Source organism: Salmo salar, chromosome 03 (assembly GCF_965601325.2).
Source record: "Salmo salar chromosome 03, fSalSal1, whole genome shotgun sequence".
Lineage (NCBI taxonomy): Eukaryota > Metazoa > Chordata > Actinopteri > Salmoniformes > Salmonidae > Salmo > Salmo salar.
In genome coordinates this window covers 54,492,217-54,517,122 of record NC_138293.1, presented here as the reverse complement: position 1 = coordinate 54,517,122, position 24,906 = coordinate 54,492,217, and the positions used below count along the sequence as shown (strand labels likewise).

The 24,906-nt window shown below is 43.1% G+C and overlaps 2 protein-coding genes across 3 annotated transcripts; both read right to left on the bottom strand.

Annotated features, from left to right (window-relative positions):
* Positions 1-692: 692 nt before the first annotated feature.
* On the bottom strand, positions 693-3,228 carry saxo3 (stabilizer of axonemal microtubules 3). The gene is made up of 4 exons (XM_045714917.2): positions 3,212-3,228; positions 2,993-3,110; positions 2,418-2,512; positions 693-2,270 (listed from the first exon to the last, which is right to left on the bottom strand). The coding sequence occupies exons 1-4, from the start codon at positions 3,226-3,228 to the stop codon at positions 1,895-1,897; spliced, it is 606 nt and encodes a 201-aa protein (XP_045570873.2). The 3' UTR covers positions 693-1,894.
* Positions 3,229-16,299: 13,071 nt separating this feature from the next.
* LOC106600756 (trypsin I-P1) lies at positions 16,300-24,562 on the bottom strand. 2 transcript variants are annotated; one of them, XM_014192364.3, is made up of 7 exons: positions 24,406-24,562; positions 21,478-21,498; positions 21,194-21,356; positions 20,445-20,713; positions 19,304-19,452; positions 17,297-17,432; positions 16,726-16,961 (listed from the first exon to the last, which is right to left on the bottom strand). In XM_014192364.3, the coding sequence occupies exons 1-7, from the start codon at positions 24,461-24,463 to the stop codon at positions 16,876-16,878; spliced, it is 882 nt and encodes a 293-aa protein (XP_014047839.2). In that variant the 5' UTR covers positions 24,464-24,562; the 3' UTR covers positions 16,726-16,875. The 2 variants fall into 2 exon arrangements, with proteins under 2 accessions (XP_014047838.3, XP_014047839.2); XM_014192363.3 differs by lacking the exon at positions 17,297-17,432 and having other exon boundaries at positions 16,300-16,961.
* Between the last annotated feature and the right edge of the window lie 344 nt (positions 24,563-24,906).

Genomic DNA, 24,906 nt, shown 5'->3' with positions numbered 1-24,906 from the left:
TACGTATGTTTATCTAACCCTACTCCATCTCTTCCCCACCTGCTCTCTCGCTCTTTCACTCTCCTCCCCTTGTTCCTCCCTCCGGCAACATGCCAGACGGAAGAAGAGAGACAGAGAGAGAGATGGGGAAGAGAGAGAGGGAAGAGATGGAGTAGGGTTAGATAAACATACGTATGTTTATACAACTCTACTCAATCTCTTCCCTTTCTCTCTCTCTCTCTCTCTCTCTCTCTCTCTCTCTCTCTCTCTCTCTCTCTCTCCCTCTCTCTCTGTCTCTCTTCTTCCGTCTGGCATGTTGCCGGAGGGAGGAACAAGGGGGAGGAGAGTGAAAGAGCGAGAGAGCAGGTGGGCGGAAGAGAAAAAGGTAGAAAAGACAGAGGGACTCCAGTGGATTCTGAGGGTAATTTGTGAGACGATGCCAAAATAACCTCTAACCTACTCAGCATTTCTCTCTTCCTGACACACACACACACACATATACATACACACATACATACATACATACATACATACATACATACATACATACATACATACATACATACATACATACATACATACATACATACATACATACATACATATGTAGTAGAGTGATGTTGTTCCCCTAGATTATGCACCAAGTTGCACGCAAGGACAGTTCAAGTAGGCCAGGTCAAGAGGGGATGTTAATAAGTTAATAACAATAATAATAATTCAATGTGTTTTCTTTATTTAATTACAGCAGCATAGTTAATGTTATTTTTCGGTGTACAAACATTTTTTGATATCTATATTGTAAATACACCTAATTGTAAAAGTTTGTATATTTTGGTTTGGTCCATCGCGGGTTATCCGTACTTACGGACCCTTTTATCGTTCTCTTTTGGCCGGACCTTCAGCTAGCAAGGTATGTTGTCCTTGGCGCCGTAATTTGGCAATATAAAACTGTGGTAAAGTTACATAAAGTGCTGTTACGCAATTATATGTTTTGTTACAATGTGAACAATTATAAAGATTTATGTTAACTTTCACCAAGCTCGCTAATTAGGGTACTTATTGTAACTCGGGAGTATTTGGGACCGTGTTTGAGTGAGTTGCTATGTGCTCACGCAGGTGCCCGAGAGCTGTGACTGCACCGAGGGCTAACATATTGTGTGTTGTCTCTTCGTGTGCAGGTATGTCTTTTATTTTGTTCCGAATATGTTGTATATAATTTTTATTGTATTGTATAGTGTGCTGTTGGGCACTGAATGTATGTATGCAGTTCCCGCTCTTTTGGCCGGACCTTCAGCTAGCAAGGTGCCCGAGAGCTGTGACTGCACCGAGGGCTAACATATTGTGTGTTGTCTCTTCGTGTGCAGGACCAATAAACATGATTCAACCATCATAATTCCAGTTGTGGCAGTGTCCTGATTAAAAGTACACAACGCAGAACGAACCACGCTACACATACATACATACATACATACATACATACAGTCAGTATTTACAGTATACTGCCCTGGTCTGTCTCTCTCTAGCTCCAGACTGAAGGACCCCCTAAACACAGATATTGCACCAGCTTAGCCTGCTCCCATTAAAACATTAACAATAAGAAACACTAATGCCCAAACTGATCTCAGCTCAGCCTTCGTAGCCTTTTTCCAACAACTCCCTGAAATATGTTGTGTCTCTTGGGACCCCGTGGTCATGCATCACCGGTGGAGATTGATAAATCGATCAGTCCACTACAGTCCTCTTCAAACCCTGCCTGTTTATTGGGCCTTTGATAAATAGTCACAAAAAACACTGGGACGGTTGACTCCAAAGTGGGGTCATGGTCCTTGTATAAATTAGATCACACTTGGTGACATCTGGCAAAATACACACATGTAGTTGTCTTTCTGACACACACACACGTACCAGCACGGTCTCAGACCAGTACGGTCCGGTTCCCCCCATAGACCCGGTTCTCTGTCAGGTACATTTTGGGGACCTCCACGATGTCCCTGAGTAGCCCTCTCTTAGCTCCTCCAGCCCCAGTTTCAGTCCCGGCTGGTCGCCAGTCTGGGATTGCAACAGGCGAGGGACCAGAGGGAGCAGGGTGAGGGGCAGGCACACGGAAGCTGTCCCTGTACAGGCTGTGTTTCCCTCCATAGGGTAAGGGCACAGAGGGGCGGGGCAGCCAAGGGTGGCAGGACATGGTGGGAGGGGCTTTGTGGCCCGGCAGGCGGCTGTGGGTGGAGCTCTTGTTCAGGCTAAGGTAGGAGGAAGGGGCTTCCAGACCAGAGGAAGGGGCAATCTCTGACCTGAGGAGAGAAAGAAAGGTGAAAAGTAGGGGAGAGAGGGATAGGACACACACAAACGCACACTACCCTCTAGTGGCGAAATAAAGGAAATACACACACACACACCACACACAGACACACAATCACACTTCTCTGGTGTAGTGGTACCTGCTAAAGCGCCTGTAGTATGCATGAGCTGTGCTGACATAAGGATCTGCTGTCACAGTCGGGGTCTGGCCTGGATCAAGCTGTCCATAAAGTGCCTGAGGGAAGATATACAGATCTGTTGGAATACAGGTTGGACATTCATTCATTCATTTAAGTCTCATCTTTCCACTCACACATTCAACTGGCTCCATTGTTTACTTTTGAAAGGTAGATGTATTCACAATTTCCATTTCACAAATACACTATTGAGACTTGAGAGAAGTTAACTTAACATGGACTTCAGTTAAAAAAATGTTTACTTAAATCCATGCTTATTAACTTAGACCGTCCATGTTAAGTGTACTTATCTGAATCGGGCCTTCCCTGTAGCTCAGTTGGTAGAGCATGGTGTTTGCAACACCAGGGTTGTGGGTTCGATTCCCACGGGGGGCCAGCACAGAAAAAAAAAAAAAATGTATGAAATGTATGCATTCACTACTGTAAGTCGCTCTGGATAAGAGCGTCTGCTAAATGACTAAAATGTAAAAAAAAAAAATGAAATATTGCCCAACATTATTGTCAGTTTGTTTGTTTACCAGCAGGGTGCAGTAGTGGTCCAGCAGGGGGCCCTGTGGAGCAGCCTGGCCCCTGTAGCTGTCCTGCATTTCACTGATTGGCTGAGAGAGCAGGCGCACCTGTCCCACAGTCCCTGAGCTGGGGGGGGGGAGACGACACACACACAACCAATCAGGTGCTACCTTTGAATGAAAACACAGACCCACACATACACACACGCTCAATCGCTCCCACCTCACCTGTTGTGCCAGCTCATTGAGGAAGTGTGTGTTCCAGTGTGGAGGGGCACGTGGGTGCTGTGTGTTGGCCAGGGGCCCCATCTGAGGCTTCCTGTCGTGCTCCAAGCGTGAGGTGACAGAGAAGTGACTGCTGGTGGACACCAGGGGAGAACGCTGGAACAGAGGGGGCAGAGATGCACCCTGAAACACACAAGGTGTGTGTGTGTGTGTGTGTGTAGAGAGAGAGAGAGAAGCCTTGTTTATACCTGCTTCTATCATGCATCCTTTGTCCTGATCTTGTCCACATTCTGATTGTACCCACATTTTTCAGACAGGGTAGACTATTAAAAAACGCATTGGGATCAGATTATGATCAGATCTCCTTGAGGAAGTCAGGCACGCATTGGGTCTGAATATCTTACAAGTGTAGACAGATCTGGACCGTGAAACCATGTAAATCATCATTATCCCAAAATCATTGACAGGGGGCACTATTGATTTATGGTATCAATGTGTCTTAAAAAATGTATATAGCAATATTATTTTGAAAGAATAGCTGTCAAATAATTTGCATACAGGAAATCTGGTCACAATGCTGACAGTGGATATATGAGACACATTTTAATACCATATTTCTGAAAATGTGCACACGATCAGAACGTGAACAAGATCAGGACATGCTAGCTCAGGTAGAAACGAAGCTAGAGAGAGTGGGTGTAAACACTTTTAAACACTGATAATCATAAAAATAGCCTATAGCCCATAGGTGGTGAAAAATATAGCTGCAGAAACACATAAACCTCCCGAGCCATATCTCTTATTAAAATTATAAGACTTATAATCAGAATTCTTTGAATCGAATTCTTTGAATCTTTATTAGGCCTAATTCAAATTGTAAATCGTCTTACTCTTACACCTACCTTGTGACTCTCCACATAAAAAGGCAAGGGCTGCACATACATGTGGCCGACACCTGTGCTTGTCTGTCCCAGCTCTCGCCTGTGTCCCTTCCACAAAGCCATTGGATTGATGTGCCAGTTGACCCAACAACAGGAACTCCCTGTTCCAAAGTCCTGTTCACTTAGCTACTAAAATACCATCAACATGAATGAAGAAAACGAGGTATCACACATGTATACGCATGTTCTTCAAATCAGCAGAAAAGGAAGGAAAACACGATAGGGAGCTTCAACAGTGCTTGAACATTATGCTTTGTTTAGGTAATATCGTCATGGATACCGTCGACTCTACTAGAGCAAATTCTGCGCGCGCACACACGTCACTCAATGGACAAACAGCGGACTTTTATTTAATTAAATGTGGCCATATTCTCAACGCAATCTTGCACGATCTGTTTTAAAACACCTTTGTTTGTTTTATTTATTTACATCAGTGAAATTATTGTAATTCAGTTCATACAGAAGCAGGTTTGTTTAGTCAACAATTGGAAACAAAATAAACATTCTACAAGTGACAATATTTATTTACAAACACCAAGACAGACAGATGTGAATATTATGTGTGGTACGACGTGCTGTTAGTCGTACTGTACATTGTTATGGTTTACGACAGTGTGCTGCTTTACAGATTACAGATTAACCAAGTACACTTTTTTTTTTTAAATGCATGAAATGTATGTATTCACTACTTTAAGTCGCTCTGGATAAGAGCGTCTGCTAAATGACTAAAATGTAAATTTAAATGTAATGGGTTGTCAGAATGAGTGGCGCATGTCATTACACGACAGAGTGATGTACAATGTGAAACGGTGCAGATGTGCGTTCTTTGACAGCTAAACTAGATATAACATTGGCAACGATGATGGCTGAATTCAGTTTGCCACAACCTGCACCATTCCTCGCCGTGCCTGGCGAACCTCCAGTACCGTGGAATAGCTGGCTTGAACGTTTTAACACATGTCAAAGCTATGGACTTTTCTAGAATCTGAGAAAAGTGGAGGACAGCACTGCTCCGTCACTGCCTAGGTACAACTTGATGGAGCTATTACAATAGCACTACAGGTTGAAGCGGCTTTGAAATGCTCTATTTTGCTAACAGACAGCTGCAGCATACATCAGCCCCCAGCCATTCTCACACAGCAGCTTCGGCCGGTGCAGGCGCACTACAACGATCACACGCTGCGCACGCCCTCCCACGTTGATAGCTGCATGGAGACAGACACCCGCATGCCCCTGCAGCCGGCAGACTGAAAACAAACATAAGTATCTGTGGCAACTGTAGGGCTCTAGCTCTCACAATTCAAGGGCTTCAAATTGCCCAGCCTGTTAGAAAATATGCAAGAACTGTTCAAAATACAATCACTTTGCTAAAGTGTGTCGTTCTGCCCCAGCCTACTAGCTCCACCCAGAACAGGCCCTTATTTTCATCTCACTCTCAACATGAACACACTTAAATCCAAACCGTATCCACTAACCATGTGTCATTCAAGACATGCACTGTCCAGCTGGTCGAGGTGGGTTTGCCTTTGCTACTCGATACTGGCACTGCGGTGTCGTTGCTCAACCTTGCCACTTACAAGTTTTTCAGTCACCTACCACTCCAACAGTCCTCCACTGCCCTGTGTGGGTATGGTAGATCCAAGATAGACATTACAGGCACCCTCCAGGTCCCAGTGCTCTACGGTGCCAAGCATCTGCCATCATTCACATTTCACTTTGCAAAGCGGGGTGCCAACCTCTTGGGCCTCGACCTCTTCACAGGCTTGTGGTTCACACTGAGAGATGAGTGGGTCAGCTATCCACCAAGTTACCGGCACATGGCAAAAGAACTGGCCAACTCTGTTTGATGGACTCTGCTGCCTCACAGCTTTTACCTAGTGAACCCGGACGTGACCGCAGTCATGCAGCCCCGGCGGCGCATTCCCTTTGCACTGCGTGATGACGTCACAAAAGATCTCCAGTCACAGTTGGAGGTAGACATCATTGAGCCAGTCAACGCTGCCCCCTGGATTTCAAACTTGGTCATCGCAACTAAAAAGTCAGGTGGAATCCGGACCTGTGTGGATCTCCGTGCTGTGAACAAGGCTGTTGTCCCGGATAAGTACCCCTTGCCTACAGCTGGGGAGCTGACCGCACAATTTCATGGTTTCACAGTCTTCACGAAGCTCGACCTGTGTCAGGGTTATCTTCAGGTGCCCCTCCACCCAGCCAGTAGAGACCTCACAGCCTTTGTCACGCATGCTGGTGTGTTCAGATACACACGCATGCCTTTTGGACTTTGCTCTGCCCCCAGCTGCTTCCAGAAGGTGATGAGCACCATCTTTGCTAGAATACCCGGGGTGGCAGTCTATCTGAATGACATCGGGGTCCACGGCCATGACCTCCACATCCATGACCATCAACTCCACAGAGTATTCAGTTGTCTATTGCGGAACATCCAGACCCTGAACGATGGAAAGTGCACTTTTGCAGTTCCAGCCGTCGAGTTTGTGGGGTTCCGCCTGTTGGCCAAAGGCATTGCCCCACTCATGTCGAACATTGAAGCCGTCCTCCGCATCCCGGAACTGACCTCAGCCTCTCAGGTGGCCTCGTTCTTGGGCATGTCAGCCTACTACCTCTAGTTTCTGCCCCCCTACTCTCAGACCACAGCGCCCCATCGCCAGCTCTTCAAGAAGGACGAGCCATGGGCCTGGACGGCAGCCTGCTCAGATGCGGTCCGCTCACTGAAGAGCCAGCTCACCACAGCCCTAGTCTTGGCTCACTTTGACCCGTCTGCCCCACCATTGTCACCTGTGACACCTCAGCTGGAGCACTAGGAGCTGTCCTCTCACAGCTGCAGAATGGCATTGAGAGGCCTGTCGCATTCGCCTCAAGGGCCCTGAGCCCCACTGAACAACGGTACTCTGTGGGCTAACGAGAAGCACTGGCCTGTGTCTGGGCCTGCGAAAGGTGGCACCTCTACCTATACGGCCGGTTGTTCACGCTCCAAACTGACCACCAGTGCCTCACAACGCTACTGTCGGCAGCAGGAACTGGCCACAAGCCACTTCGGCTGCACAAATGGACCGACCGCCTCAGACAGTATGACAATCATCTGAAGTTCACTCCTGGGAGGGATAACGTGGTGGGAGACCTCCTCTCATGCTCCTTTGACACTCCTACTCCGACCGTCTTGCCAGACGACAACGAAACAAAGCTCATACAAATGCTCTACGCTCCCCTTCAGTCAGCTGTCTCACTGGAGGAGCTGAAGCAAGCACCGGAACAGGATCCCACATTGTGTACCCTGCACACCTACATACACACTGGATGGCCATCACGTGTGCCAGAAGAGCTGGCAACTTTCGCCAGGGTGAAGCACGAACTTTCTTGCTGGGAAGAAGTCTGTGTCTCTCGAGGGTTTTGCACTGTGGTCCCGAGTGGCCTGCATTGACGTGTTCTATCAATGGCGCACGAGGGTCACTTGGGCACAGTGGAGGTCAAGCTGCGATGTCGAAACCTTGTGTGGTGGCCAGGCATCGACCACGACATTGAAGCCCTGGTCAGGGATTGTGCTACAGCGGGAAAACAGGAAAGTCCGCCTCACCCCTACTGCTGCCTCTCGCGTGGCCGTCCCGGCCCTGGGAGCACATCCAGCTAGACATCTGTGGCAAGATCCATGGGCATGCAGTCCCTCACCATCAGCGCTTCCTGGTGGTGGCATATGACATCCACTTTAAGTGGCCAGAAGGGGTTCCTTTCAGAACTGTCACAGCACAAGCCATTGTGAACATCCTAGACAGTCTGTTCACAAGGTGGGGCCTACCCCCCACTCTCACCACGGACGATGGGCCCCAGCTAACCTCTGTTGAGTTCTCCTCCTATCTCGGCAACAAGGGAATCAAACACATCTGCACGGCCTACTACAACCCACAAGCTATCGGAGGGATGGAACGCTTCAACCAAAAGCTGAAGAACGGCATAAGAGCGCACCTGTTCCAGGGGTGCACGTTCCAAACTGCTTTGAACCAAATGCTAATGCACTACAGAGCAAGCAAACACACAACACAGGTCTCCCCGGCATCTCTCATGCTAGGTCGCGAGATGGATCTGCCACTGGACAGACTCAGAACACAGAGAGCAGCAGAACCGGCGACTAGGCGCACCCAAGGAAAGAAGGCAGTGACCAGGCAACAAAGAGCAATGAAACAGCGTTTCGACAAGGCACACAGGGTGAAGAAGCCAATCATCCAAGTGTCAGACTGGGTACGAGCCCGTCAGCCTCAACGGTGCAACAAAATGGCCTCATTCTGGTAGGACCCCTTGCAGGTCAGTCGACAACTGGGGGCCGCAACCTTCATGCTGAGCAATGGATCACGCTGGCACGCCAGCCGCCTCAGAAAAGTCCCAGCCACTCAAGGAACACAAAACTGACATAAAGGCCAGAGGCGCCACCTGATGGACCACCTCCACTACTACCACCCGAGCCCCAGCCTCTGTGGGCTCCTCAAGGGCCAGTGCCACTTGCGGGGGCGGCTGAAGAACGACCTATGAGGGAACGAACTCGCCCTGCTCATCTGAGGGACTACTTAACCTCCTTTCATTCTTAGGCTCCGTTAGGTGTCTTAGTCAACCTCCAGGTTAATGGACTGAACTGGCTAGTTTGTAGAGTCGTTATTTACCTCTTCCGTCTAAGTGTTAATGTTTCTTTCGTACAGGTATCACTCTAGGTTCTTGCCCTATGGACATTTTTTATATATGGTACCAGTCCCTGGTTTTAGAAAGGGGGGAAATGTTATGTATGGTACAACGTGCTGTTCGTCGTACTGTACATTGTTATGATTTACAACAGTGTGCTGCTTTACGGATGAATGGGTGTCAGAATGAGTGGCACATGTCATTAAATAACAGAATGATGTACAATGTGAAACTGTGCAGATGTGCGTTCTTTGACAGCTAAGCTAGATATAACATCAGCATTTGAACTCTGGCTGGTGGCCAGCTGTTTTGTGCACCGGTTACTTTCACATTGACGTCGGCATAGGCAGCACATCCAATAGGCTAGGGATTATAAACTTCCCCTAAAGTAAATGTAATAAAATGTGCCCAAATTTGCTATATAATTACACATGTCTATACATAAATATTTTAAAATACTCCACCAGAGGATGTGATTTGGCCACAGAGGATCATTTGCTTCTTTTAAAAATGAGCTGTGGATTGTTTTTAGTGCACAACTTGGGCAGTGTGCGTGGTGCGCTGCCCTGAGTTGTAGCTGTCAGTGAAAAGCAGTTTAATTGGCGACTATCACATTATTTCTAAATACAATTGTCGGAAAAATATAGTTTAGAAAGCAAATGGCTATTGCTGAAAACAAAGACAAAGTAAATAGTCTATTCTGCCTCAAGTTATCAAGATTCTCAACTCCCAATTGAGTGAACAGTAGCTTTATTGGTACCAGCGTAGAGCGTTGGCCATATCCCTGGTAAATAGGTGCATATTCACTATCGTTCATCATTGGATCAGTACCACTGGAAAGATTTTGGGGGGGACAATCAAATCAAATCAAATTTATTTTTATATAGCCCTTCGTACATCAGCTGATATTCTCAAAGTGCTGTACAGAAACCCAGCCTAAAACCCCAAACAGCAAGCAAAGCATGTGAAAGAAGCACGGTGGCTAGGAAAAACTCCCTAGGAAAAACTCCCTAGAAAGGCCAAAAACCTAGGAAGAAACCTAGAGAGGAACCAGGCTATGAGGGGTGGCCAGTCCTCTTCTGGCTGTGCAGGGTGGATATTAAAACAGAACATGGTCAAAATGTTAAAATGTTAAAATGTTCATAAATGACCAGCATGGTCAAATAATAATAATCATAGTAGTTGTCGAGGGTGCAACAAGCACGTCCGGTGAACAGGTCAGGGTTCCATAGCCGCAGGCAGAACAGTTGAAACTGGAGCAGCAGCACGGCCAGGTGGACTGGGGACAGCAAGGAGTCATCATACCAGGTAGTCCTGAGGCATGGTCCTAGGGCTCAGGTCCTCCGAGAGAAAGACAGAAAGAGAGAAAGAGAATTAGAGAGAGCATATTTAAATACACACAGGACACCGGATAAGACAAGAGAAATACTCCAGATGTAACAGACTGACCCTAGCCCCCCGACACATAAACTACTGCAGCATAAATACTGGAGGCTGAGACAGGAGGGATCAGAAGACACTGTGGCCCCATCCGATGATGGGGCCACAGTGACATCCAGGCATCCAGGCTAGATGGACATCATATTGTACAATTGTGTCTCCCCTTTTCGTAGGCCTAGATTAGATGGATGTCATTGGTATCTGTTTGTCAGTGTCAGCAGAATAGCCTACTAATTGGTGTCATAACTAAAAAGATGTTGCTTACGTCGCCAGTCACATAAAGTGTACACAGCAAATTGGCCAGCGTTGATATTTCAGTGTTATATTTCTAGTGTTGAGTCAGGCGTTAATTTCACTCTTACAGAGTGAGTTTAACACTCAGTGTTGTAAAATAACCCCCAGTGTTGCTGTTAATAACTAGAGTTATTGTTTTACACTGTGGAGAGTAAAACAGTCCCATCAAAACCACACCCATCATTATTACAGTTGAAGTCGGAAGTTTAAATGTATTTGGCTAAGATGTATGTAAACTCAGTTTTTCACAATTCCTGACATTTAATCCTAGTAAAAATTCCCTGTCTTAGGTCAGTTAGGATCACCACTTTATTGTAAGAATGTGAAATGTCAGAATAATAGTAGAGAGAATGATTTATTTCAGCTTTTATTTCTTTCATCACATCCCCAGTGGGTACGAAGTTTACATACACTCAATTAGTATTTGGAAGCATTGCCTTTAAATTGTTTAACTTGGGTCAAACGCGTCGGGTAGCCTTCCACATGCTTCCCACAATAAGTTGGGTGAATTTTGGCCCATTCCTCCTGACAGAGCTGGTGTAATTGAGTCAGGTTTGAAGGCCTCCTTGCTCGCACAGGCTTTTTCAGTTCTGCCCACAAATTTTCTATAGGTTTGAGGTCAGGGCTTTGTGATGGCTACTCCAATACCTTGACTTTGTTGTCCTTAAGCCATTTTGCCACAACTTTGGAAGTATCCTTTGGGTCATTGTCCATTTGGAAGACCCATTTGCGACCAAGCTTTAACTTCCTGACTGATGTCTTGAGATGTATATCCACATCATTGTCCTTCCTCATGAAGCCATCTATTTTGTGAAGTGCATCAATCCCTCCTGCAGCAAAGCACCCCCACAACATGATGCTTCCACCCCTGTGCTTCACGGTTGGGATGGTGTTCTTCGGCTTGCAAGCGTCCCCCTTTTTCCTCCAAACATAACAATGGTCATTATGGCCAAATAGTTCTATTTTGTTTCATCAGACCAGAGGACATTTCTCCAAAAAGTACGATCTTTGTCCCCATGCGCAGCTGCAAACCGTAGTCTGAATTTTTTTATGGCGGTTTTGGAGCAGAGGCTTCTTCCTTGCTGAGCGGCCTTTCAGGTTATGTCGATATAGGACTCGTTTTACTGTGGATATACTTTTGTACCTGTTTCCTCCAGCATATTCACAAGGTCCTTTGCTGTTGTTCTGGGATTGATTTGCACTTTTCGCACCAAAGTACATTCATCCCTAGGAGACAGAACGCGTCTCCTTCCTGAGAGGTATGACAGCTGCGTGGTCCCATGGTGTTTATACTTGCGTAAAATTGTTTGTACATATGAATGTGGTACCTTCAGGTGTTTGGAAATTGCTCCCAAGGATGAACCAGACTTGTGGAGTTCTACATTTCTTTTTCTGAGGTCTTGGCTGATTTCTTCTGATTTTCCCATGATGTCAAACAAAGAGGCACTGAGTTTGAAGGTAGGCCTTGAAATACATCCACAGGTACACCTCCAATTGACTCAAATTATGTCAATTAGCATATCAGAAGCTTCTAAAGCCATGACATAATTTTCTGGAATTTTCCAAGCTGTTTAAAGGCACAGTCAACTTAGTGTATGTAAACTTCTGACCCACTGGAATTGTGATACAGTGAATTATAAGTGAAATAATCTGTCTGTAAACAATTGCTGGAAAAATGACTTGTGTCATGCACAAAGTAGATGAAATTTGTGGAGTGGTTGAAAAACGAGTTTTAATGACTCCAACCTAAGTGTATGTAAACTTCCGACTTCAACTGTAGATGTCTCGTAGATTGATCACTATGAAATGTTTGTATATTTGAATGTTTCAATATTATGTAATGTGGTACTTCTACATAATTATATTTGTGTTTATTAGCCAGTTTTGTGTGTTATGGTGATTTATGGTACATTCCAGGATGGCCTTGTTTTAGGTGGCAATTGACTTCTGTTTTGGAAAATTGACTGGACAGGCTGCTTGAGCCTGGTACACCCCAACCTGCCTAGCTAAGGTAGCAGCAGGGTAAGCCTGCAATAGGCTCCGTTCGTTTGTTTTCTATCACCCGTAGGTCTATTCATCCAGTTTGGCATTGTAAATATTGTGAATATCTTTACCATTTACCACTATACTTGAACACTGTAAATAAATAACACGTATGCACCAGAACCTTCTGCCTCCTTCTGAATATCTGACCGCATCTCAACAACAACTATTTTACATGGTTTGTTTGTTTTTATTTGTAATGCGTGCTATTTCTCAAACAAAGTGCCAACTCGAGTGTCTATGATCTCCAACTACAGTGAGGGAAAAAACGTATTTTATCCCCTGCTGATTTTGTACGTTTGCCCATTGACAAAGAAATGATCCGTTTATAATTTTAATGGTAGGTTTATTTGAACAGTGAGAGACAGAATAACAACAAAACAATCCAGAAAAACGCATATCAAAAATGTTATAAAATGATTTGCATTTTAATGAGGGAAATAAGTATTTGACCCCTCTGCAAAACATGACTTAGTACTTGGTGGCAAAACCCTTGTTGGCAATCACAGAGGTCAGACATTTCTTGTAGTTGGCCACCAGGTTTGCACACATCTCAGGAGGGATTTTGCCCCACTCCTCTTTGCAGATATTCTCCAACTCATTAAGGTTTCGAGGCTGACGTTTGGCAACGTGAACCTTTAGCTCCCTCCACAGATTTTCTATGGGATTAAGGTCTGGAGACTGGCTAGGCCACTCCAGGACCTTAATGTGCTTCTTCTTGAGCCACTCCTTTGTTGCCTGCTTAAGTTCTTACTCAGCACTGTCAACTCTTAGTATTCAACACTTTTATAACCCATAAAATGCACGTTCTTCCTGTTTACACTCAGTGCTACAACAATCACTGCAGCAGTAATGAATGAGTAGGAAAGTGTATCTATATGCTTTAGTTGTTATTATTAGCGGTTTGGGTCTTTTTTAATGTCAAGGAATATTAGATTTTCTCTGTTCATAGGAGTAACAACATGAATTTGTGCAAGAGGCAGAAATAATGCGGTGTGACTTGAGTTTCACCATCATCTGGAAAACGGTGTCCCTTTTTGGTAAAGGAGAGCAGAGGGGATGTTGAGAGGCGGACCCTCAGTCTGCTGCTCTCTGTCTCCCCTGAGACTGACCCTCAGATACAGGCACCATCAGTCCAATAAAATGAAAATAAAAAGCAAATGATTTAAATGTATGCTCACTCGGCTGTGCTTCACAAGTAATTACAACAATGGATCAATTACAGGTGTGATCATATAGCCTACCTCAAATTTTGAAATATAATTTAAAGAAATGTCCCAACAACAATGCATTGACAGGGCAATTCAAGCAATGCCAATATGCGGTGTTAATGTATTGGGCCTATAGCTTACTGCACAAACCTCATTGCTACAGTACTGTTTTAATTGTTTAATGTTGTAAAGGCTTACGTTTTTTAAGTTATGTTAAAAAAAAATCTGAGCGGTAGATCTCGGTTTGCATTTTGACTCAGCTTTCAGTTGGTGACCACTGTTCTAGAGTTTTTCCTGTTAACCCTATCAATGTTTTCCTTTACTGTGGCAGTGCGATCGAATAAACTTTCAATGCAACATACCGAAAGAATACTAACTCTGCAAGTGATTTTGTTGTAGGCAGAATGCATCGGAGTAGGATTCTATTGCATTGACATGCACTACAGCCCATACTCTACACAGACCGATGTGGCATAAACAATCAGAGCTGCAGTAGGCTTATATGCAAATAGACCATTGCCATATATGGATCTGTGCCATTTACTTTTAACTGGACTGTGTTTACAGCATGAGCGGTGGTGAGTAGACGCACTTGTTTTGAGATCAAAGCGAAAGCTGCATGTAGCCACATGTGCACATTTTGTTCATATACTTTGCTAGATAGTGAGTTATGAGCCTAGTTATAGATCAGTTGTAGTCAGTAATAGGGAGTGATTGCTTCCTACAGAGCACAAAACATATACATTTCTAGACATCTTTGAAAAGCAAATCAGGTAAAGAGATTTTGTTTTGTCTTAAAGGGGCAGGGTTGTATTTTGAGACAGGCTTGAATAAGCTAAGTAACCAATAGGCAGAGGGCAGTATTTGTCTGATTCTCTGTAATAATGGTATGGGAATAATAATTACTTGTATTTTGTAAAGTGGTTTCTTGCATTAAACAACACAACAACATTTTCAGTCACCTCCTTGTCTGAAGGACAAGTGGATAAACAGGTTAATGTTAAGCCCTGCATGTTTTTTTTTTCAAAAGTGTCATGGAAAGTAGACCTACACTGAACACCACACATTGGGTGCTACTGTAAGCTATTTCCATGTTAAAATGTTATGGGATGCATTTTCTCCATTGTTTTTGATGGTCTCTGTAGGCCTACATTATGATCAAATAGCCACAGTAGCCTACATGGCCACTGTTAAAACTGTAACTTAAAGCGGGTACAGCCTCAGTGTTCATATTAAACACACGCTGGAAGTTGCACAGAATTCTCAATGTTCAAGTTTGCAAATATATACACTACCGTTCAAAAGTTTGGGGTTACTTAGAAATGTCCTTGTTTTCGAAAGAAAAGCACATTTCTTGTCCATTAAAATAACATCAAATTGATCAGAAATACAGTGTAGACATTACAACATTAACAAATGACTATTGAAGCTGGAAACGGCTGATTTTTAATGAAATATCTACATAGGCGTACAGAGGCCCATTATCAGCAACTATCACTCCTGTGTTCCAATGGCACGTTGTGTTAGCTAATCCAAGTTGATCATTTTTAAAGGCTAATAGAATAAATAATATATATTATATATAAAACATATTCAATCATATAATTTCCAATTTCTTTGAGCAAACAATACAGCTCAGAATTGTTGTTGTTTTTAAATAGCTTAGTGTTTGTATTATTTCATTTGTAGTATTTTTTGCTTATCTTTATCAAGGGTGCCAATAATTTTGGATCTGTAAATGTATGAACTCAAATTTGAGTTGATGATTGGACATTTGGTTTTACGCTGATTCATTTATGCATGTCATTCCTTTTATTATAAGTAGAATTCTGTGATGTATTTTAGTTAAAGAGATGATATCACCTCTCTGGTTAAGTGAGTTTGTATGACCCAATCCAGGTAAGAGGGTTACCAGTTGGGGTATATTCACTAGGAACCAAACAAACCAAACAGAAGCCAACAGAATCAAACAGAACGGAACGGGACCTACCTGAATTTGTCCAATAGGAACTCTTGTTTCCGTTGCCCAACATTTCCCTTCAGAGTAAACGGTTTAACATGGCCTGTGTGGTCCAGTGGTTACAGCCGCTGACCCTGGAACACATGTATGCCAGAGTCGGCATGGGTTTGAATCTATCTCACTGCCCTTTGACTCACCCTCTCCCTGTCTTTCCAACACTGTTCTATCTCTTCAATAAAAGCAAACAAATTAGTGGGACTGCCCCACTCCTTAAAAAATACCAATAAAGCAAAGAGTAAATGGTTTCGCAACTGTTTGCTACTGTCTTGGTCTAAATGAATACACACTTGGTATTTATGGCAGTCTGATAGTTACATGCCTGCCTGTCCACCATTACATGATAGGAGAGGCTTGTTGAGAGGTATTCTCAGCTCAATGATAAATAGCTGTGGTTCACTATAAAGAATGTATCTATTTGCAGATGTATTATACTCAAGATGGAAAAAATATACACAACGTGTTAAATAATAATAAAAATTGGTTTCCATTTAATCATCACGTGTGATGTCTATGTGTTACTCTCTTAACAATCATGAACTGAGGTCTGATAATCAACCAAATGTAATCCTATAGCATAACACAATTACATTTGCTCTCCAACTTAATTACTTACATCACAAGAAGAAAATATTAGTAGATCCAGTAGATCCAGTAGATTCAGTAGATTCAGTAGATTCAGTAGATTCATATTCATATTGAATGAAACCAGTCACTTATTGTTGACAGTTTTAACATACTATTACAGTGCTTTTCACATACAATGAGAAGTGTAGCGGACATAGAGTCCGCTTTCAGTGTATGTCCTATAAGAAAAGATAAAAAGAAAGGAGAATAGGAGAGAGGGAGAGGAGGAGGGAGAGGGAGAAGGAGAAGGAGAGGAGGTGTGTGGCCCCACCGGACAGTGCGGCACAGGTGACAGTGAGGTCAGAGTTATTCCCACTGGAGGAGAAGGTGACGAAGCCTGGTTGGTCAGTGCTGATCTGGCTCTTGATCCAGGCCTGGTACTGGGACACTCTGGCATACACTCCTGGAAAATTTGGTTTAGCACAGCTTACTCCGAAACTCACAACACCAGACTGGATCCAGACTGAGCCCGATTTGCTCACTAGCGGCCCCCCTGAGTCTCCCTGTACAGAGACAAATGTTACACCAGGGTCAGTGAACAATGCAATTTCCAGCAGAAGTTCTCATGATTTTGGTTTGTGATCATCTCTAATTTGTCTTTAAAGGTCATACACAGTCAAAATCATGTTTTTCTTGAAATTGGATGATATTTGGATGAAACCAGAACAAACTATTACTGCTGCTTCTACATTTGATAAAGTTTGATCATAAAGTTACTGGTCCCCTACCCCATGTCAAAAACACTTGGATTCAGGAGGCGGGATTATTAAGGGCTTTATGTGACATCACATAAGGCCTCTCATTTTAATACACCAATGGTAATGTATTATTCTCTTACCTAATTTCATTATGTGCCGCCTTGTAACGGTCATCGCAGAAGGTGGGGCGTTGTTTAGATAGCTGCCAAAATTTGACTGCAGCGTGTCAGCAAATATAATTAGAGGTGTCGGGCTTTGTTCTTGCAACCATTCAACCTGGATATTAGACACATTAGGGGTAAGGATAATATTATTGCTGATGCTCTGTCTCGTGCTCCTTTAACCTAGTTTGTAATTTCTCTCTGAACCCTGCGGGCTGTCTGCAGGGTTCAGAGAGTTGTGACAAAAGCCTCAACAGAAGTTTGGGTCTGGAGGACTTAAAGCACCGGTGAATGCTAATACCTGTCGCTACTGTTTAGTTGAAGGACATTGGAAGAAAGATTGTCCTCTACTTAAATCGAAAAAGTCAGGTCAAGTTAAACCTGCTGTGATGGCAGCTCCTGTTTCAGCCTCTGACCACCAGGGTGAGCTTTTTCAGCCACTAGTTGAGTTTGATTCTCAGTCTTCCCATTGTGATTTTTCAGCTTTTATTTCGGATGGTGTAGTATCCCTGAAAGATGGCAACCAAAATGTTTCGATCAAGATCTTAAGAGACACCGGAGCTTTAGATTCTTTTATTCTGGAATCTGTTTTGCCATTCTCTAAGGAGTCTGATACTAGCAGATGTGTAATGGTATGTGGTATGGATTTAGTTCCATTCTCTTCTCGTTTACATGAAGTTACCTTAAAATGTGGTCTGGTAGAGGGTGATGTAGATGTTGGGGTTAGACCCCAGTTGCCAGTAGAGGGAGTCCACATGATTTTGGGGAATGATTTGGCAGGTAGTAAGGTGTGGGCAGATGGAAAAGTAAACATCTTTACAAAGCAACCTTCAGTGTCCCCAGCAAGGGTATTTCCAGATAGCAACTGTGTATCTCCTGAGATATTTCCAGTTTGTGCTGTTACCCATAATAACCTTGAACTGATGTTGTTACCTGGGAGATCAGTTTGAAGTCTCTATAAAAATGGTGGATGCGCTGGATGAGGTGGCGTCGATGAGAGTAACGAGAAGTGGGCTTATTATGTTGTTTTGCATATCTATGGAACAGAAGGAGCATGCTCTGCGCCTCAAGAAGATATCGGATTGGAATGCGTCATGTGTGGATCTTTGAAGCAGGGCACCTATCAAGGGTGTTCTCTGGGGTGGCGCTAGAAGTAAATGCAAAGTGTACACGTGAAGAATTGGATCAAGCGGTTGGTGCACAACGTCTGACCCGCATGGCGGATGGAGTAAGGAAGCCCACCCCATCCATTCTATCGTTTTTTTATGAAGAGTCTCTGCCTTCTCACATGTATTTGGGTTTTATGAGATACCCTGTGAGAGCCTACGTGACCCAAACCCAAGCAGTGTGATAAAGGCACATTATTTGGTCATGTGTCATGTGTATGTAGATGGGAGGGGTATCGTACGCCAGCTGAGCCTAAATGCTGCAATTGTGGTGGTGAAGATGCACCCGAATTGAAATTGTCCAAAATGAATTAGCTAGCTAGCTTGATAAACAGTGCTGACAATTCCATTTGGGCTAGCTAGATAAATGATATGGCCAACATTTTGTCTATATTGATGATGTTACAAAAACAAAATAGTTGGACAAATCATTTGTGAAAGCATGATGTGATGATGTATGACAGGATTGGATGTTGAATGCAAGTTCAATGTTGTTTGAGCTGCTTTGTGTGTAAGGAAATTTGCTTGCAACAATGCTCACCGCAACAATGCTCACTGCATCCATGTTGCCTGACAAAGATATTTTCAAAGAACTGTGAGCTACCCGCCCACTCAGCCTACTAGCTCGCCACTCAGTCTGTATTTTCAGACTTCCTGGTAGTTTGACACGAGAGAAAAAGTAGTCATACAAAAAGTTATTTTACATGGGAATCAGAATGACTGTTCGGGACCTTCAAATAATAGCTCTGCAAACCGCAGCTAAAATGCAGATTTAGCTCTGCAACTACAGTATTTGGAATTAAACACAGCCATGTATCACCTGACAGGAACCCTTTCCTCCCGCCAATAGACCAGCACAGATCATGTTGCCTGTGATTGAACCCACTCCAGCATAGAGACAGGTACACTTCCTGTTCCCCACTATTGGCTGCTCCACCTCCTGTAGGGTCTGGGGTGAGGGCAGGGACACTGAGGAGGAGAGACCATGAGAGACAGGTCACCTTTTACCGATAAACCGTTGTATACATTTCTGATCCTTTGTGATCTGCTCCAACTGTATTGATACAAACTGAACTTGCCAAAAAGTGATATATGTACAGGTAAAGGTTGTACAGTCAGGTCCAGAATTATTGGCACCCCTGATAAAGATGAGCAAAACAATACTATAAAATAATACGAATACTGAGCTATATTGTATGGAAAATGATGTTATACTAAAACAATTGCTCAGAGAACATGTAATAAAAAAAATCTGAAAAACATAGGGGTGAAAATTATTAGCGCCTCTTTTTTCAATACCTTGCCATGCAAAAAATAATGGCACTGAGCTTTTTCCTAATATGTTTTATGAGATTTGAGTACAGAGGGAGAGCTCTTTGGCCACAAACACCAGTGGTGGTTTTGGCGTCGAAATAAGGATGCATAAGCAGAAAAGAACCCGAAACCTACTGTCAAATATGGTGCTGGATCTTTGATGTTATGGGGCTATTTTGCTTCCACTGTTCCTGAGGCCCTTGTTAGGGTCAACAGCATCATGAACTTCACCCAGTAGTAGGGCATTTTAGAAAAAAAACCTTCTTGCCTCTGTCAGGAGGCTGAAACTTTGCCACAAGTGGATCTTCCAGCAAGACAACAACCCCAAGCACACATCAACATCCACAAAGAAATGGTCAATTGACCACAAAATTAACCTTTTGCAGTCACCGGACATTAAACCCATTGATAACCTGTGGTTTGACGATGAAGGATATCAAGGATCTGGAAAGATTATGTACGGAGGAATGGTCTGAGATACCTCATATTAGGAAAAGGCTCAGTGCCGTTATCCTCGCAAGGTGAGGCATTGAAAGAAATATTTATTTAATCGTTTTTTTAAATCATCTTTGTCAAGGGTGCCAATAATTCTGGGCCTGACTGTGGCTTGACAATGCAAAGTCAGCATTTGGATCATCAGTTCTAACCTCCACTATTGATATTGCCCCAACCAGTGACCCAGCTAGTAGTTCCATTGTAGTATGTGCTGCTCCCTGCTGTCAGGCAGACCGGCCGAACGTAGTTAGTGAAGGTGACAGATGACGAGAGCTTCAGCAGACATATGTCATTGTCATGGGTTGCACTGTTGTAGTTGGGGTGGCGGATGATCTGAGAGACCGTTTGGGACACCTCGTTGGGGTTGATGCTTTTCTGATTTTGCCGGCCCAGGTAGACAAGCAGGCCAGAAGTGCTGGTGCTGAGAATGAAGGGAGTTGAGGCTAAAGATTATAAGTGTGATTGTTAGTGTGCTTGCTGACACAATTTACCTCATTCTGTAATGTATTTTTAGAGAGATAATGTCACCTCTCTGGAGTCACTTATTTGACAACCATAGATGCTTCAAGAGAAGCTAGCAAGCACATACATTTTCGTTAGGAAATGTCATTTTCAAGTTTTTAACTCAAGTTTTTGTATTTACATGGTAGAGTTGTCCTCAAATTACCAAAATACGTGATTTGAATTAGCTCTCTGAATTAAGTGATTATTCATGAATACAGTAGATAAAATAGTACATAGACAAATACAGTGTATAGAGACGTTTCAATCACACATTGGCATAATATACAGGTTTGGGGAAAGGGGGATACCTAGTCAGTTGTACAAATGAATGCATTCAACTGAAATGTGTCTTGTGCATTTAACCCAACCCCGGATGGGTAAGGTTATGTCATTCTACCTGGCGAAGCAGTGAGCAGCAGTCAGGACCCAGTCTTTGCTGATAAGGGAGCCTCCACAAAAATGGATGTTGGATCTGTGCAGACTGGCCTGCCATGGCCAGCTCCCTGCCACTGCATTATGACCCCCCACGATCTTTGTGTTGAGAGGAGCTGTGCCGCACACTGGAGGATACAAACCGATGAGAGGCGGCTCATGAGAGAACACACAAATCCCTCACAGTATAAAAAGAGCAACAAGAAACAAAGCTGATTTGAAGTTCTGCAGTTGTGTGTAATAACTTACCATCCAACTGTGCATGGCCACCTGGGTGAGGGAAAGTGGATTGGTGTTAAAGATTTTTTCAGTTACCAGGTTATACTACTTAAATTGACATGCTAAATGGGGGAGGAAGCTAATATATAAATACTATGTAAAATCGCTGAACTAACCCTTTAAGTTGCTGGAATTAGAAAGTGCCTGTGAAATCTTACAGTTTGTCTATCTACTAGAATATAATGATTCTCTATATAAAACACGGGTTTGTAATTATCCAGAATGAATGGAGACAAGGGAAAAATAACAAACTGGTTATTCACTGAAACAGCCCACTAACCAGAAATATTCAGTGGTGTAAAGTACTTAAGTAAAAATACTTTAAAGTACTACTTAAGTAGTTCTTTTGAGTATATGTACTTTACTATTTATTTTTTCGATTACTTTTACTTCACTACATTCCCGAAGAAAATAATGTACTCCATTATTTAATGCATACATTTTCCCTGACACCGAAAAGCACGCGTTACATTTTCAATGCTTAGCAGGACAGGAAAATGGTGTTAGGTGCCTCCTAAGAAGAGGTAGGTGCAGGAGTCAGGAGCAGGAGAGCAAGGAATTTCCAGTAGGACAATCGTTTATTGAACGTCCCAAAACACGACAACTACAGGTGGGGAAACACACCCAACGAAGTCGCCACACACAGGGAAATAAATATAACACACGGAGGAGAAATCTCTACTCCTAAATAAACTACAAACGGTACAACACGACCATGAGGAGGAGGAGGAGGAGGAGAGGGGAGGGGAGGGGAGACCCTGTGGCGCAAACCGCACCCCTATAGTAACAACAACTGCAAGTAATCCCGCACAAAGAATAGCAGGCAGCGGAGGTTAATAAACCCACCGAAATTAACTAATAGGACACAGGTGCAAAACAAAACAGACAGACACAAACGAAAAGGAAAAATGGATCGGTGGCAGCTAGTAGGCCGGCGACGACGACCGCCGAGCACCGCCCGAACAGGGAGAGGAGCCACCTTCGGTGGAAGTCGTGACAAATGGTCTAATTCATGCACGTAAAGAGAACATCCCTGGTCATCTGATCTGGCGGACTCACTAAACACAAATGCTTTGTTTGTAAATTATGTTAAATTAAATTATGTAAATTATGTTGTGCCCTGCCTGTCCGTAAATAAAAAGAAAAAATAGAAAATCATGCCATCTGGTTTGCTTAATATAAGGAATTTGAAAGGAGTTATACTTTTGATACTTAAGTATATTTTTGCAATTACATTTACTTTTGATACTTAAGTATATTTAAAACCAAATACTTTTTTTACTTTTACTCAAGTAGAATTTTACTGGGTGACTTTCACTTTTACTTGAGTCATTATCTATTAAGGTATGACAAGTATGACAATTGGGTACTTTTTCCACCACTGGAAATAATACCCTTCTATTGGTCATAGGCAAAACGTGTGGTTTAACGCAATGCATTTTTGGCATACCAACCTTCCTTTGCTCATACTATTCATTGCCGCTCAGTGGAAGTCATTCTAAGGGAGGATGGAAAGAAAGAAAACAGCCATTTCCAGAATTTCAAGTTTGAACCTTCTTAGAAATCAGCGGAGGCTGCTGAGGGGAGGACAGCTCATAATGGCTGGAACGGAACGAATGGCATCAAATACATGGAAATCATGTGTTTGATTGAGGTAGTTAATATTTTTCCACTAATTCTGCTCCAGCCATTTACCACGAGCCCATCCTCCCCAATTAGGGTGCCACCGACCTCCTGTGTTAGAAATATTCTCATTATCTTAATATCTAAACCAACAACATCACTGTGTAAAGTGGCTGAAATCCAGCAGTGAATGACATAATAATGTGGGCTGGGCTGGGCTAGACTAGTCTATTTCTTATTGTTAAAGAACACATCATTCATGACAAGAATATATAACAGTAGTTTGAGGGATAATCTTTTATTTATTCTGTGTGGAAACCCCCCCAAAAAAGTAATTTGAAACAATAGTATCACTTGGGACAGTGCTGTGAAGAATATTATGTTTTAATTATCATACTCATTAAGTTACAAAAGTGTCAGTGCTCAACCTAAACATGTGTAGACAATACAATGAATGAACCGGAATGACATTTACTCTGACGGGTCAACCCAACGTGTCTTCTGTCCAATATTTACCCAGGACTGGGTTGTTTTTAACCAAATAATGTCAGTGCACTTTTAACCTAAATTTGATATTTGTTTTTACTGAGGCAGTTCACATTACCAAAACAAATATAAACACAGTCCAAAATAGATTGTGGTCCTGTAATATACTGTTAAAGCAGTAATATCAAACATATTCACCGTTTGAATCCTCTTCTCTTTTCAAACACAAAATATTCACAGGCAGTCTTTTTAACCCCTTAAGGTTGATGTCCACGCTCCCACAAACATCGAATTAGCATCGTAAAAAAATCCCAATAAAAATCTGTTTAAGCTAGAGATATGTTTCCACCAGGCATTCCACTGATTTCAAAACTCGGTCCTCCGGAACATGGAGAGTGGAGAGCATTAGCAACATTATCACAGTTCTTCGTGATATCTTTCAAAAAAGCTGCTTTAGGAATGATTACGTACACATACTGAGCAGCTCATGTTATAGAGAGAAGCGTGCTACATGGCACGCTTCCAATCATGGCTAGTGGGAAGGTTCCTGTCTTTTCCGTGGCTAAACGCACCCGGCTTGTAATTTAACAATTTTATACATGTTTACAGATAGCATACAAGTTTGTTATGAAGGCACATGAAAGTTCAAATGTTCCAGAAAGCATTTCAAGAAGGCACAACTTAAAATTCAAAATCAAATAGCTAAATTATCCTTGGTACGACCTTCTTAAAACAATTCCATATAGCTTAGTTGACTGCATTTGATTTGAAATAATAATTCCCTCTTACCTTTTCCAATGCATGTCAACGCTACTACCACAGCACACAATGCCCACCACGAGTCCATCCTAATCAGCTGCTCTGGCTCTCTGTGTCCTGTCTTTAAAATACCCTTTGTTGAACGGGGAGGTACTGTATGAACGTAGGTAGGTAATTGTTTGTATTGTCAGGGTGTGACACTTACCTCACAACACTGGTTATTGTCTCCTACGACCTGTCATCTCTCTCTCTCTCTCTCTCTCTCTCTCTCTCTCTCTCTCTCTCTCTCTCTCTCTCTCTCTCTGTCTTTGTGTGTGTGTGTCTTTCACAACCTTATGTCACCGATCATTTCCTCATTTAGCTCTCTTTCAATATCAATTGTTCTCAATTCAGTTCAATTAAAATAATGATTTGGCAAGTCATGTATTTGGCTGTTCTCCAAATAGCAATTTAGTGTTGTTAAATTGTGTAGAAATGCAGTAAATGATAAAAAAAAACTATTCTTTCAAGCGTAGTAAAATACAGTAAAGG